Genomic DNA, 16093 nt, shown 5'->3' with positions numbered 1-16093 from the left:
TAGCTTTTGCCACTGAAAAGGAAAACAGTAACTTAGAATAAAAGGCCCAGTTTTGCTCGCATTGAAATCAGTGAAAGCCCAAGTCAGATGGAGGTACAAGCAGTCCCAGAAAGTGGTACACTGTAAGCAATAAAAGCAGCAAAACAAGTATAGGAACCGTTGATTTAAAAAAAAAAAAATCAAAACCAAGATACTTCCTGTTCTCATTTCTGCCCTATTTTTACCTGCTTTATAGCTAGCAGTAATCACGCTAAAATTCACTTGTTTTCCTTGGCAGTTAACTATTATTAGCAACACTACCCAGTCTCTTAAGAGAAATGCAATGGCTGGGTAGAGATTTGAAGCTAACAGAAACCTGAAGATTGGGGTGAAATAAATAGCATTTATTACAACATATTCCTTCTTATGTGACACAAACTGCCCTCTGAGTCCTACAGGTCAAAATAACTCCCCCCTCCCCGTCCCATACACACACTCCAAAGCCAAATCCCACCAAACAATTAAAAGAAATAAAACTCATCTTAACAGCAACAAGAGTTGATTAAAAAAAAAAAAAGTCTGTGTATTAACCTACAATGAAATGACACCAGTACTTCCAGTTTTCTCTAGGATAAGCCACTTTTCATATATTGTGGCTCTTTCTTCGCACTTTGTAGCCATTGTCCATTTTTGCAAGAAAGAGTTCAGATACAAATTCAACTTCAAGTTATCCTCCGTTCTGTGAAAAATTAGGGAATAGATCCTTCTGTCACCACTATGGTCAATTCCCACTGACATCACCTGATCAACACAAACTTATCCAAGCATTTAAACACTCATGCTCAAGGTTAAGCACGTGCTTGACTGTTTGGTTGCATCACAAACCTAGTCACAAGCATAGGATCAACCGCCAACAGCTGTGCTTGAATTATCTCAAACAGAATCTGTGTATTCAAAGACTTCAAGGCAGGATGTTTCGGGGGAAAAAATCCTTCTTAAGCTACAGTAGAACTGGGGATGAGTAGAAAAACATTCAAAGTATTTGAACAGAAATAACTGAAAAATTATCAAAGCAGTTGCTTGTGCACTGCAAGAATCATCATTTTTGCCCCCAGTCATAAATACAGGGTAAAAACACTATAAATAAATAGAGCAGCTCACTTTCCTTTAGCGAATGAACACATAAATAATATACATTTTGAAACAAAAAATCATAGTGCAAAAATAAATTATCAAACAGAAGTTGTGAACGTTATTTTACACAATGCTATATAAAACCTGAACCATTTGAATAAAAGACTTTGCAGTTCACTGAAATAATGCATTAACATTATTATTTCTGCTTCACATTAAACTGCACAGTTCATCCTTTATCCACTAAAAAATAAAAATAAAATAAATTAAAAAAAAATCCTTAAGATTTTTAAAAGGTTTATGGCAAACAAGATCACTTTTTGTTCTATCACATTTGTTATTAGTTTAGCAGTGCAGTGATTGAATAATTGTCTCAGACTTCCAAATGGAAACTATTGAAGTATCCATAAACATTCCCTGCTCTTTATAACTCATTCTCTTTGAAATTCAGGCTTGAAACATCCTGACACTCAAATCTGTAAGACATTATTGCAGTTATATGAAGTTACAAGAGACAGTCTACAGTCAAGGACTGTGGGAGACTTCACAGCTCTCCTCCTCACCATCACCGTGATCTTGTACGAGACATGAACGTAAGGACACGTCTGATGCCATTCAAGCGGTCTTTGAGGGATTTCATGGCAAGGAACGGGAGCTGAGCTCTGTTCTCAAGTGGAAGGACAGCCAGGACCCACCAGCACCAGGCTGGCCCATTAGGGTTAGCCTACAGCCAGGGGAAAAAGAAAAATAGAAGTCAGGATTCATACAGATGGCAAGGTCCTGGTTTTGAAGATCTAACTTCGAAAACACAGTTTTTGATAGCAATCTAGCAACTAGGTCATTTCATCACCAACCTAATGGCTGTGCTTACAGGTTCCCCTGAAACAGATTACAAACAAATTTCACCTTTCCTAAAGATAGAATGCTGACGGCATTTCTACTTCTAGCAACGATTTATAGGCTGGACTTTCTAGATTTTTTTAAATGTATTTTTTTTCCCATGTTATCATTGACCCAGCTCTTTGGGATTCCTGCCTCCCTTCTCCATACTTTATAACAGTTCTTCATATTTAGCTTTTGTTGTTCCTTTCTGTTATTTTAAGACCCCACCATTTGCAGACCTTTAAGAAGAGAACCAGGTTTTCTCTTGCCTATTTACACTTCATCGTTTAATTGAGGAGGTAGAATAGGTATTTCCATTTCCTGGGATTAATATAGTCAGATAAGTAGCCTTAGAAAGTTATCAACATTAAATACGAGCTTTTGTTCACAACTGTGCTACTGCTGGTGTATGGCAATAGAACTCAGACTCAGCTTATGTGGGGTAAATGCAGAGTATTCATATTTTCATCTTAAAAGGCAATGCCTGCCAGCTTATCGGATATCCCTGCTATTTCTGTCTCTAAAAGTTACATAAGCCACTGATTCTGGATACCTGTGGGTCAGGATCCTTAGCTGGCATTGGACCAAAATGACTGAGAATTCGACTTTTGAGTGCTTGCTTGAGGGAGTTAAACCACATATATGCCTGATCATAGACAGAATCATGGAGAACAAGTAATGCAGCATATTCTTGTCCTTGCACCTGAAACGAGTAACAAAAGGGGGAAGGTTACTGTTTGTTCAGTCTCTATGTTGGGGAAGGCACAGCATTTTTAGGATTTTCCGAGGTGAGTGAGGGAAAGAAAAAGGAAAAAAAACACACCAAGAGAGTTCTGGGATAAACGCTGAAAGCTCATTTGGTGTTCCCCCTTCTGCTCTCCCTCCCCAGTCCAAGTTCTTCACTTTCTTTCCCTGTATTCTATACCAAAGATATCTATTTGCAGAACATGCACTTTCTGGATTGCTATATAAAAAAGCCTTTACACAAACATCATATACAACAACAGAAGAAAAGACCATGCAAAGCTTTTTAAAAAAAAAAAATTAGTAGAGCCTCAGAGTAGACATTTTCTCATACGAAAGCTCTTAAGAACTAATGTAATTTTGAAGATTATTGTGGGCTCAAACCTGCTCCTTCTTACCTGAATGGGAGTTTTCTAACTGGATTCCATGCAAATGGAGGCAGGTTCCCTCTCTACCCTCTTATAAATAGCAGTTACTCTGTCTAGAAGAGCAGTAAGATTTCATTCCTGGATTCACTTAGTTTTGTCCTCTGCTAAATGCCTCTAGGAAACACAGTCTTCAGTACATGGGCAGTATGTGTGCATGCTTGTGGTAACTATTATGTTTCCCACCTTAACCATGAGCACTTAATAAATACCACAAATTTGTTTTACTATAAACTTCTACAAAGAAGAACTCACTGAAAACAAGCACTTAGAATTTCACAAGTAATACAGTTTAAATGAAATATTTCTAAATTTACCTTTTGATCCTCAATGTACTCAATATCTGCTGTGTTATATCCATCACGCTGGCTGTGCTGGATCACCTTAAATCTCCTCTTGCCAATGCTGTCTACAACAGAGCGACCATCAGCAAAGAATTCAACATTTCTTATCTCCAGAATGCAGCCATAATCTGCAAACCTATTGAAATCAGAACAAAAGCAAGTAAACAAGTCTTATTCTCTCCACCCTTAGTTCCACAGAGCTGCCATACAGCCAGTCCCTACCACAAAGGTATTTACCAATGTCAGCTCATTTCTATTGTTCATAATACTGACCTGCTGTAGTTCAAATTATTCCACAATTGTTTGCAAAACTATCAGGAAGATTCAGGCTGTCTAATCTGATTAATGCTAACTGGATGTTTTGGAATACAGGGAACATCTTATGAAATTGAAAGTTATATAGGTCAGAAGAGCACTTTCTCCATAACCCTAATATGTTCAGTCAATTTGTACAGAAGGGCAAGTGCAATTCAGAATATTAGAATTATGGAAGGACTATGAAATCTATAAAGAAAAAAGTGTTTCCACAGTTTCAGCAGATTTAACTCTGTAGGTGTGTACTTTGTGTATGTTATACTTCTTACAGTGTATACGTACCCAGTAGGTAGATACCATAAAAAGAAGGGAGAAAATCTAAATACAGAGACAGACACTGAGGTCAAATTAGCCAAGACTGACTGTAAATTCTCAATGTAAATGGTCAGTCAGTCTTTATGATGGTTCTGTTATACCTCTGCAGCCTCCACTATATTCAGAACACTGAGGACATAAACATATCCCATAATATAAAAAAGTAAACCCCTCAATGCGCTGTACTGCCATTTCAACTTGATTTCTTGTGCCAAAGCATTCAACAGATTTGAAAATAGTAGAAAATACACTTCCTTTTCATGTATTACAAGAGGTCTGCAGCTCAATTTCATATGCTACACACTAGTCATGTGTGTTTTGAGAGAACAATCAGCCATATTAGTCAGAATCCAAGTGATCAAGAGAGAAACTTCGGTCTTCTCAATGACTTCAAGCAGTATGATTATGAAGAAACTTTGTCTACTGGAAAACTACTGCAGATATATAGCCATGGACCCTTCTGCAGCTTTCCAAAGACACTGGCTCCAGACTAAGTGGGTACATCACACGGTCCAAGCACACTGTTCACTCACCCCTTTACAGGGTCGCTGATGCACATCCCAAATTGTTTGGTGCCAGTCTCCATGCACCTCCGAATCATCAGGCGATAACATGGTTCAAAGATGTGCAAAGGACATGGGACTGTAGGATAAGCCATTGTGCAGACAAATATGGGAACATTCTTATTTAGGCTGTAAGAGAGAAAGGACAAATCAGATGTGACATTTTACCAAACCACTGACAAGGTATAAAATATGTAGTAACATAGTCTTTCAAATTATGATGTCTTTAAATAGAAATTACAACATCTTTGGAAAAAAATTCTTAATGGATTAAGTAAATGTTTTCCCTCAATTGACTAGATATTATATTTATATACCACTTAATAGTAGAAGAATTTTTCATTATGCTTTCTGGTTTTGCTAGTGAGAGCATTATTGTATCTTCATTATTGCTTTTATTTACTTAATTTTCCTTAATCCCAATTCTTCCCTACCCAGTACATTCCAACCCCCATCCTGTCAGACTACTTCCACCTATTGTCTCACTCTGTGCCTTTCACAGAGGTCCACTGAAAGCAACCACATTGCTTTATACTTCCTTTATAAAACAACCTTCTGGATTTCTTCTACTTCTGTTTATTGTTTAGCCCAGTGTGCAGATTTTATGCTCACTCAAGCACAGTTTCACCTGGACCCTGTTCTCTAAAATGACACAGAGAAAGAAGCTCCTTTGTCAGCATCTCAGCCTGCTGTTGCACAGCAGCCGGAGCCATTCACAGCTAACGGCAGTGGAATTAGAGATTGGATTTTACATAAATGGATTACATACTTGGAAAGCTCTGCTATTTCCTCTTCATAAATCTTTCTTCTTTCAGTGAGTTCCTCTGGAAGATATCTGGCTATTAACTCCTCCATTAGCACTGTTTTACAATATTTCCTCATAGCCAAGCACTGCAGGAAAAACACACACCAGCAGTTACAGATAATGTCCAGCATTTCACAGCGTATGGTGCCTGTGCACATGGGATCCACCTGTTACCCCCATGTCCTGATATCTGTGGTTCTATGATCTCTTAAGCTTGCTTTGCCATTGAAGATTTGTTTCTTCAACTATTCTCTATGTTACAGACAGTTTCTTCAGAAATCTGGAAAGTAAGTAAAGTCACCTTTTTCTAAGTACAGACCTGGTCCTAAGGTTTGAACAGAGACTATCCATGCTTGATAACTCACAAGAGCATTTAAAAAGTCACATTCTTCCTAAGTTATGTAATATTTCTGTGGAGTTGGGAAATATCAAGGGTTTCTGAAGGTGAAGGTGTTCCTATGCCTTGCACTTGAACTTATGCTGAGAAAATCCAACCATTACCTCTGAGAGCCCTTCCTTGCACAGGGGACATTTTGGGTTGTGATCCAGACATCTCTCCAGACATTTGAGACAGAAGGTGTGTCCACAAGGTGTAGTGACAGGTTCATAGAAGAGCCTGGATTGAAAAATCCAAAAGCAAAAAGACAACAATATCGTGTACCAAAGTAAAAGAGAAAGGCTGCTACTCAAAAAAGATGAATTCATTCACTAACTTAACTACTGACTACTACAGGGAAAAAGTTGATTCTTGCTTTTCATTTCTTCAACCAACGTTGGTACTTATTCAGCTTACAGACTTTCTTATTGTCACCCAACGTGAACTCTGACTCTGATGAATGTGAGTGACAATATTGTCATGAACTTCCAACAAGCCAGGATTTAATTTTCCTCTATGTGAGCAATAAATAGAACCAGAATTGGGACCATCTGACTTTGTTAATGAAATGGAGCAATACTTGCACAACTATTACTGTGGAAATCACGTGATTACTTGTATGAGTAGAGCTAAGCACAAAATAGCTATTTGCATATGTTTCCTTTAAAATATTAGTTTATCAAAACAGTACACTATGTTCTATTAAACCTGTGGAAATCACAAATACGTAAACCCACATTTAACAGCATCTTTAACAAGATGAGTATTTAAGAATGTAATCAGCTCTTAACAGGACTGCCATGGACAGTTTATTAAATGTCATTAGTTAATATAAATATTGACATTTAAGCAATGGAACATATGAAGAAGTATCTAGAATACCACACCTATCTTACTGCTGCTTGACTGTATAACTGAAAACACTTGTTAATTGTTTCATAAACAGAAACCTCACTGCACCGAGGCTTCCCTAGTGCTTTAACTGTGTAAAACACTGAATTGTACAATGTGTTTCAGTAGGTACTGGACTGCATATGTAATTACTTAGTAATGACTGACTTCATCTGAAACATTAGCAAAAAGACAAAAAATTCCTATTAGGATGCCTGAGTCTCTTTCACACCAGCATGTTGCTTTGACTATTACTTTGTGTTTTCTGCTTGCTGTGGGAGCAAATGTAGATCGGTAACATTTTGGCCACTCCACCAGACAAACAGGTTAATAACAGCTCCTGAAGTTAATTGTGAACAGGTCAGTAGGTTACTAGGTAATTAGTCCAAAGTACCTCAGGAACCAAATCCCTGAAATACTTCTGAAGAACATGGCAGGAAATAATTATAATCAATCAATAACAAAGATCTTACGACAGCTTTCCTTAGCACAAGCCTCCCTTGTGCAGTGATGTTACAAAGCTAACATCCTTCTAGATGCAAGGCCTGGATTCGTGACTGCAATTACAAGCTCAGCACCCCCATCCCCTATACTGTAAGGGAATCAGTAATCCTTGGGTTAATTCCTTTACAAAAGTATTGTAGTCTGGCTCTTTCTGACTTAACACACAGCACGAGAAAGTAGGACTAATTAACTTCATTAAAAACATCTGAAAAATGCTGTGTGGACATGATAAACATGTAGAATCACTAAACAACCTAAGACTAATTGCGTGGCTTTCTGTTAGAGGAAAGTTTTGCTCTTTGCAGTATTGAGTGTTTTGACAGCTGTATAAACTTTTGGAACACATTTCAGTTGTAGACAGGCAGAGGGAGAGGGGGTAGATCTGATTTATTTCAAGCAGAAGCAAATGAGACAACAGCAGTTGTTCCCTCAAAGGTTTCAGTTTGTCTGGAATAAATTGAAGCCCCCTTCTCCACAAATAAACAATAAAACAAAGCAAATCCAGATTTCTCAAAACACAGGCCTTCAGAAGTAAATACATAAAGAGGCTGCTATTTAAGAATTTAAAATGTAGTGCAAACCCCACCGTGTGTTATTCATAGATCTGGGTACTTAAAAAAAACCCAAACCTAAGCAACACTCACTGCAGTGAGTGAAACATCTTCCCAATATTTCTAAGTCAGTAACAAAACCCCGCATGTGTCTTTGCCAAAGTTAAAATGTTTTTTACAAAACAAGTAGTAAAATACTTATTTTATCAAGTCATTGCTGTCCCCAAGAATACCTGCTGTTTAACTGGAAGAGATCTTTAAGCAAATGGAGTGACACCCTCAGTGAAGTGAGGAACATGTCTCTTAAGCAATAGAGGAGAAGCATGCTCTTGTTTACTTGCAAGATCCTCCTATTGCAATAGCAGCAACACAGTACTTCACATGCAAACTCAGAATATTCACTGGATGTGGTCGCTTCAGCTATTTTGTGCTTTTTGTAACATTATAAACAGCTCTACAAATTCCAGAGGACAAACCATGGTTTTGTGCCCCATATGTGTCAGTGGGTAGGTGTGTATCAGTGGTGAGAGGAAATCTTCCAGACACCTTCACTAACACACTTAATCCCCGTGTGACCTTACATGCCCTTCCCAAAACAATCAGTTGCCTAGAGCAGATCAAAGAGTCCCTATTCATGAACAGTGCTCAGAACCAAAGGTCTAGAAATGCATCATTGGATTATAGTGAAAACTTATTTCAAGTTGGGGCAAAAATAAGTACCAAGTAAGATAGAAAATCTGTAGATCATAAAACGGAAAAAGATACAGCTTGAAAGCTAAAGACATCCATGAGAAAACAACGCGTACCTCATACACAGGGAGCAGTCCAAATCTGATGGATCCACAACTTCAAATGGAATATGTTGTCCAGTACTATTTTCCTTAGTATCAACTGTATCTATCAATAAGACAAAAAAATAATTGAACAGAACTATGCAAACACAATGCTATTCCACGTATCTCCATCAACATCTGATATTTAAATGGGTGTTGTATATACTTGCAATTTACTGAACCATTAAGCATCATTACAATAATTTCTATGCAAAGCAAATCCTCATACTTCCTCTTAATTTTGGTCACATTTTACCCAGTTACAGAGTAACTTGGCCTTGCTTTAACAATCAATGTCAAAACACTGTTAGTGCTGAAAGTATAAAGTGAGACAAATTCTTCTGTCATACCATTGTAAATACATCCCACAGCATGAAAACAAGGCTAGTTATAATGAACAAATAGAATTTTTGCTTTTAAACTTTTAAAACTGATACAGAAAGCATTAAGACCACATGCAACATTGATGTTCCTTAAAGATTAAAGCTCTGCTGAGAAACAAGCACTTGGCCCAAACTTCTTCGACCCTTTTTTGACTTTTTTCTCCCCACGTACAGGAAAGATTCCACATCATGCCTTCATTAGGCAAAACAGAAAGTTTAAAAACCAAAGTGTAATTTGGACTCTCTTCCTTTGAGTTTTATAAAAGCAAAGTTTCCAAGGATTCCATGTCATGGAACCCATCCTGTGTGTAATTAAACATACCTTTCTTCATCAGTTTGCAGGGTACCTCAGCGTTTCGCAACTCTTCCGAGCAGCACTTCCTTTTCAGGAGGCTGCATTTCTCAGAAATGAGTAAAGTAGACTCTGGCATGGAGGTGAATTTGTTCTCCTCCTCCGAGCAGTCCTTTTTGCTCTCTGTAATTTGTGTCGATTTCCTCAAACTACCAGAAGTAGTTACGTTTGGTTCCTCTTGAATGGAAAAACCCTTTTTCTGTTCCACATTTACCTGTGTAAAGAGAGGACTGACATTTGACCGATCATCCAACAACCTGGTAAGGAAAGACCCCAAACCTGTCACAAATCTTTAATATTACGGATCACCAGGAAAAAGCTAGTAGGTCAAGAAGCAAGAGTCTGAGAATTGCTAATTCTAATACAAAACAAAAAACAACCAACAAACAAACTCAAATTATTTCCCCTCTCTGCCACCCCCACCACTGAATATTTTCAGCCCTTTTATGTGGCTTTATAGCTTGAAGGTCATGAAACTGGATTCAGGCAGAAATGCAGCTAGATCTCAGGTTAAATGTGTTGTTATCACTTAACCTATGGAAAAACTGCATATTGTTTTTATCATAATGATGGCATCAACTATCAGAACAACCAAAACAACGTGAGTTTATTTCAAGGAAGCAGTATAAATACAAAAAATTTATAAGAGAAAGTGCACAGAGCTTCCTTCTGAGAGACAGATTTCTTTCACAAAGGATAAACCACTCGGTGTTTATCCCCTTACGGCTACAGGACATCACCTGTCAGCTTGTAACATCAACTCCCCAGATGAACCCCAAAACAGATAGTGTGGATTGTGAGCAGGAGCTGTGGTGATGTGTAACATGCAGAAAGATGGGTGAACTGCTCCTCAAATGACTTTGTGAAAGGGTCATACAGAAGGATTTCTTGTCAGAATATCCTGACAGCCTTTCCAGAAGGCAAGGTCATTGATTGTTTCTTATTGGTCTCAACAAGGCTGCTCAAGACCTACCATTTTGTTTGTAAGGACCACTGAAGTTTCCTCCTACATATACAGTATATGCAAACCCCACCCCAAAGTTCAGTGAAGCAGAAGTGGTCCTCACACACCCATGAATGTAAACCTCCACAGCCATTTACAAAACTGTGGCTATGAAAGCAAACTTATAAAGTTGCTGATGTATCTGACACAGCTCTACAATAACCTCTAAGTAGTATACAGACTCTGAATGCAGATTGGTTTTGCCACTGACATCACCAGTTACAGGTTTAAGCTGAAACTCTAGATTTTTACATTTCACAGCTTTTGAGGGTATCTCAATCCAATCTTCAGAGGCCCTTTCCCACTACCAACTACTTGGAAGACCTAATGACAGTTAGAGGAATTGAACCCAATCAATTCTGAAACAAAATTTATCAGAACAACAGAGGACTTGTATTAAAGTCAATTAAGGAGACTTCAGTAAGTCAACACTGTTTTGTATGTTCTGAAACTCAGTAAAAATTTGAGAAAATGTATCCTCCTATCTCCCAGAGGCAAAAAGGAGAGAAGGCTTCCCAATGTGAACACAAAACACACAACAAATTAAGAACCACACATCAGACTTGATCTTTACCTTGAGCAACCTTTGTAGGTTATGGCTGGTGCCTCCAGATCCCACTGAATTTAGGAGATTCCCCTTTAATCTAGAGTGATGTGACAACAGCTGCAGGATATCGGGTAAGTGTTCCTGAGCATTTCCCGGGATGAGTGAAAACAAACTAAGTAGAAGCTGTGATATAAAACAGAACACTTCACTGCTTAGTTCCTTCCTTATAACCTCTAAATGAAAAAGCAAGTAAGGGAATAGCTGAAAGAAGCATCCTTGATTTTGTTAAAACCATTTAAAGAGCCCTTTAGACTAGGGTAGGAACAAAAAGATCAAGAGCTATGGCAATACAGGCCAAACAGACAGCAAGAAACATTTTCAGAGTTAAATAAGCCCATAAAGTTATTAATCATTCTCTGATGTGACACACAACATGCCTTTGTCGTTTTTGTCCTGCAGTTCAAAGTTCACCAGAAATTACTACCATCTTTCTTAAGTACGTTTTTTTGCTGCACATCAGAAGCTTTCACTGGAGTTTACTAGTAAAGAAAGCACTCATCTCTCACAGGCTTAATCCAAGATCAGTTGAGTAAATGTCTCTGATATTGTAAACTGTAGCTATTTTTAATTCACTTATGTGGGAATACAAAAAAGGTAGGCAGTAGAAAAATGCTATTTCTTTATTTGCTATAAGAAAATAAGTGGATCTGTTTCAAGTAGCAGCTTGAAGCCCCTTGTATAGCATAGCTTATCAGATGATTATTTAAGGAAAGAAACAGAGCTGAATAGAAGATTCACACTTCAAAAACTAATTTCAACATACTACTGAGGTGATCCTGCTGATGTCTGAGGAAGCCACATGACAGCCAAGATTTCTATTTAAAGCCAAAAAGGATTCCACAGGATCACACCGTGTTCAAAGTAACATGTGCAGACAGTTAATACAAGCAGAACATCACAGCTGCACCCAAAGAATTTGGTAAAACGTAGTATGTCATTGTTATGCAAACAGCCTTGGAAATGACCCAGTAAAACATTGCATCATGGATGAACTCTGTGTCTGATGAGTGCACGAGTAATTCTTTCGGTCATAAGAAGCCTAGTTTTTCTCAGAACCCCACTGCTCAGAAATCAAGTGTCGTGGTTAGGGCTATTCGGAGCCAGAATTTAGAAACATATCTGTTTGTTTCTTGTCTTTTTGCTCTAGTGCACAGAGTCTCCCAGCATGACTATGAGCACAAAGCATGACACAATGACAATGAAAGACTGCATGGAACCCACTGGGGAAAACAGCAAACAAAACCCTCAAACATCAGTGACAAAAAACTCCCAGGAGAATGAAATCTCAACCATATTTAAAATGAGATAGAAATTTGATTGTGCTACAGCCATACAGGTTATACTGTTACCTTCATGAACAGTGCTTTACTGTAAGAATTCTACTTTTAGAAAGCCTTATGTGTTACAGCACACAGAAACCCTAAACCTCCTGTCCCCACCAGTGATGGAGAACGGGGTGAATACACTGCCATAAAAGAAAATTCAATAGAAGGAAGATAGAACTATTATGGTTTTATTGCCATAAGCTATCACTGCCACACTGAGCCTTTTAGCTATGACAACAACAAAAAAAACGGTCAAATGTCAAAATACTGATTCACAGGAAATCAGAGTTTTGAGGGGTGTGCAACACAGAGCAGTATTCACAAAAGCCATTTAAGAATTCACGCACATCTTAGGCTGCTGCTGAAAAAAGTCACACTGCAGATCCATTTCATTGCTTACTTAGCATTAATTATTAGCAACCTTAGAAAACTATTTTAAAAACAGCTCTTCCTCTGTTGGCTGCTTCCTCTTTCACGCCTCCTTCACACACCGATACTCGGCACAGCACGACTGGCAGTGGGAAGAAAGCTGCTGCTCCCAAGTGGAGTTTGATGAGTGCTGCGTGTTGCATTCTGCCAGTCAGTGGCCTGATACAACATTCAATAGCAACTCCCCCTCTTCTGCACTCCATCATTGGTAATAGATTGCCAGGCTAGGAATCAGATTAGAAATTTGACTACAGAGAATCACAGTAGTCTGCGGGTGGCAATTATTAACAACTCAGTTTTAGTTCAGATTTGCTGATGCTAATGTCCTGAGTGCTTCCACCTCATACCTGCTGAGTATGTTTTCTTGCTACCTCCCTATCTTCAAGAGCAATATACAACTCAAATGACTGGATTTGTGCAGCTCTTTGCAGTAATGAGAGAGGGGAAAAGAAATAATCCCATCCTCCTTAATGAAAGGCCACTGAAAACAATAATGCAGTTCCAGATGATTTAGGGAACTCACCTTTTGTGCCTCAGACTTGGCTGTCTTGTTCCCAGTATCTAGAGCAAGGCAGAATAGAAACTCTCTTAAAGCTTCTTCTGTTTTCCCCAGATTAGCTAATGCCTGTCCTTTCCTCAGGTGACCCTGCAAGGAAACACATCCATAGCTGAAGTATTTTTTCTTTTATCATGAAAATAGGCAATAAAATCATGATGAAATTACAAGAGATCTTTCTGAAGAAGAAAAAGTTAAGTAGGAAAAGTCACTATAAGCATCTCTTACACCTAGACACCACCACTCTATGTTTCTAACCACAATGGTCCTAAAAACTCCTTCTTCAACTCAAGCAAATATGACTTTCACAGCACCTGAGCCCAAATGATCTTGGAAACATCTACTTCCCCTGCATTAATCTCCTAAAATCGTAATTTTGTCCTTATAGAATGATACAAGCACAGCATTCATTTTTAGAGAGAGTTCATGAACTTGATATTCATCCAGGTGAAAGACAATAGCCTTAGCTCATGCTCCATGATTCTCACTCTCTACCTCAGGAAGCTTGAGAATACCATGGTTAAATGTCTGTAAACAACAAGGGTCCAAGAAGTTATAGGATTTAAAGCTTCCCTCAAATTCAGCTGTCTGACCATTCTAACCATTTCCTACCAGGGTAGTATCAAGATTTTAAACCAAAGTAAGACTGGAGTCAGAACTTACTTTCAACCAGTATGGCTGGAGCCTGCACGCTGTTTCTGCATCGTGCAATGCATCTTCACAAGCTTTCAAAGTGGAGTTAATCTGGGACCGGTTGCTATATAGTAAGTGGTCATTTGGAGCTGTAAGAAATAGAAAAAGTGGTTAAGTAAAATAAAAATTAGTTACATAAGCTTTACTCCTTAATTTTTTTTTTTGTTAAACACATGTTGGTGCTTCTGAGTTGCACAAACCCACAAAATATCCAGTTTTTAAATAACTATGTACTAAATGAAATCTGGAAACCTCTTTGGGCAACTCCAGACAAAATGTCAGCTATGTATTATATAACTGCAGGGAACATTGCATAAATAAATGCTGAGACGCTCACACAATAAATTACCAGTGCTGACTGAGGATCAGATGGTTGGTAGAAACATACAGGAGACATTTAAGGCGGCAGGAGGAATGCTGGCATACTGTAGGGAGGAGTTTCAAAATCCGTGGCATCAAAGTTTTTAAGTGATACATAGCGATCTCTTCGTGCCATCGCTCAACACAGGAAAAGAAGTGACAGTGTGAAGAATCAGATAACACTACACTGATCACCGAGTTACACACACGGCGCGTTGTAGCATCGAGACAAAACGTGTGCTGAGGGAAGGCTGGGCACTTTTCTGAGAATACTTTCTCGTTTAAGTGAAACTCATAATACCTTGCCTCTAATTCCCCCTTACTGCGTGCAGTGTGTGAGTTGCTTTTCCTCAAACTGCATTAAAAGGACCTCGTCAAAAAGTTCTCCCTGCACAGCCCCGCAGGCGCTTCCCGGCGATGGGGCGGGAGAGCCGAGCCGGGTCAGCCGGGGTTGCGGGATCCCGGACACGCATCCCCCGCCACTCCCTTTGCGCCCGGCTACGAGCGGCTCCTTCGCACCTGGCGGTGGTCCGCGGGGACCGGCCCCCGGCCCCTGTGGAGCTCCTCCCGGGGCGCGGCGCTCCGCTCCCTCCCGGCCCCGCCGGTTACACAACGGCGCCGGCCGGGGGGAGCCCGGCCGGACCGCAGGCTCCGGCTTACGCAACCGCTGCTCTCCTGACCCAGTTTCACCGCGGGCCGAAGAGCCACGACCCCTCCCCGGGGCTCCCCCTCCGGGGCACCCCCGACACTCCCCCAGGGCCCGGCGCGGGGGGCCGGCGGCGGCGGGAGCGCGGCCCCGGCACACCCCCCGGACGCGGGGGCTGCCCCCGGCAGAGCCCGGGGCTCTGCGGGGCGAGAGGCACCGGAGTGGCCGCGGGCGAGCCCCGGCCGGTGCAAAGTTGCCTTCCCCGGGGGCTGCGGGAGCGCGTCCCCCGCGGGGCAGCGCCGGGGAGGGGGAGAGCCCTTACCTAGGCTGACCGCTTCGTTGTACTTCTGCAGGGCGGCTTGGAGCTTCTTCTCCTTGTAGAGGAGGTTCCCTTCGTGCCGGAGCTGCGAAGCCTTCACTTGGCAGGGGAACCACTTGGCCAGCAGGTTGCTGAGGATGACATTGACCCGCAGGAGCTGCCCGGCCGCCGCGCCGCCCGCCTCCTTGCACAGGACGCAGCGGGACTGGGGCGCCCGGTCCCTCTCCAGGCACTTTTTGCAGAACGTGTGTCCGCAAGGCAAGGAAACGGGCTCGAAGAGGAAGCCCTGGCACTTGCGGCACCTGAAAACGTCCCACTCGCGGGGTGCCGCGGGGTGTCCGGCGGCGGGCAGCCCCTCTTTGATCCGGACGCTCTGCGCCAGGCACTCCACCAGCTTCTCCAGCTGCTCGGCGCGCAGCTGCTGGTGGCGGGACGCCAGCTGGTACAGCGGCAGCGCCTCGTGCAGCCGCCCGCCGAAGGCCAGCGCGTCCGCCCGCCCGAGCAGCACCTGCCACTCGGGCCCCAGGCCGCCGCCCGGCGCCTCCAAGTTCTGCGCCTGTAGAGCCCCCGCCGCCAGCTGCAGCACCAGCTGGGGCTCGGGGCGCGGCGGCGGCAGGTGCGAGCCCATGCCGTCGGCTCTAGCGGGGCGGGCGGCGCGAGGCGCCGGGGCGCGCAGGGGGCGCGGCGCGGCCCCGCCGGCCCATGGCGGTGCTGCTGCCGCCCCGCGCCGGGAGCGCCCCGCGCCGCCGCCAACGCTTA

At 41.5% G+C, this 16093-nt stretch overlaps 1 protein-coding gene across 1 annotated transcript; it reads right to left on the bottom strand.

Moving 5' to 3' along the window:
- Nucleotides 1-362: 362 nt before the first annotated feature.
- On the bottom strand, nt 363-16053 carry LONRF3 (LON peptidase N-terminal domain and ring finger 3). The gene is given in 13 exon segments (XM_027716408.2): nt 363-1837; nt 2549-2698; nt 3482-3644; nt 4672-4830; nt 5471-5592; nt 6008-6122; nt 8635-8725; nt 9367-9610; nt 10974-11129; nt 13284-13406; nt 13980-14098; nt 15338-15986; nt 15988-16053. Coding segments are annotated over 13 exon segments (2301 nt in total). The 5' UTR covers nt 16039-16053; the 3' UTR covers nt 363-1678.
- Between the last annotated feature and the right edge of the window lie 40 nt (nt 16054-16093).

The sequence above is a fragment of the Pipra filicauda genome, unplaced genomic scaffold (assembly GCF_003945595.2).
Source record: "Pipra filicauda isolate LSUMZ 115617 unplaced genomic scaffold, ASM394559v2 scaffold58_size5111680_pilon, whole genome shotgun sequence".
NCBI lineage: Eukaryota > Metazoa > Chordata > Aves > Passeriformes > Pipridae > Pipra > Pipra filicauda.
This window is presented reverse-complemented; position numbering and strand designations above follow the sequence as displayed.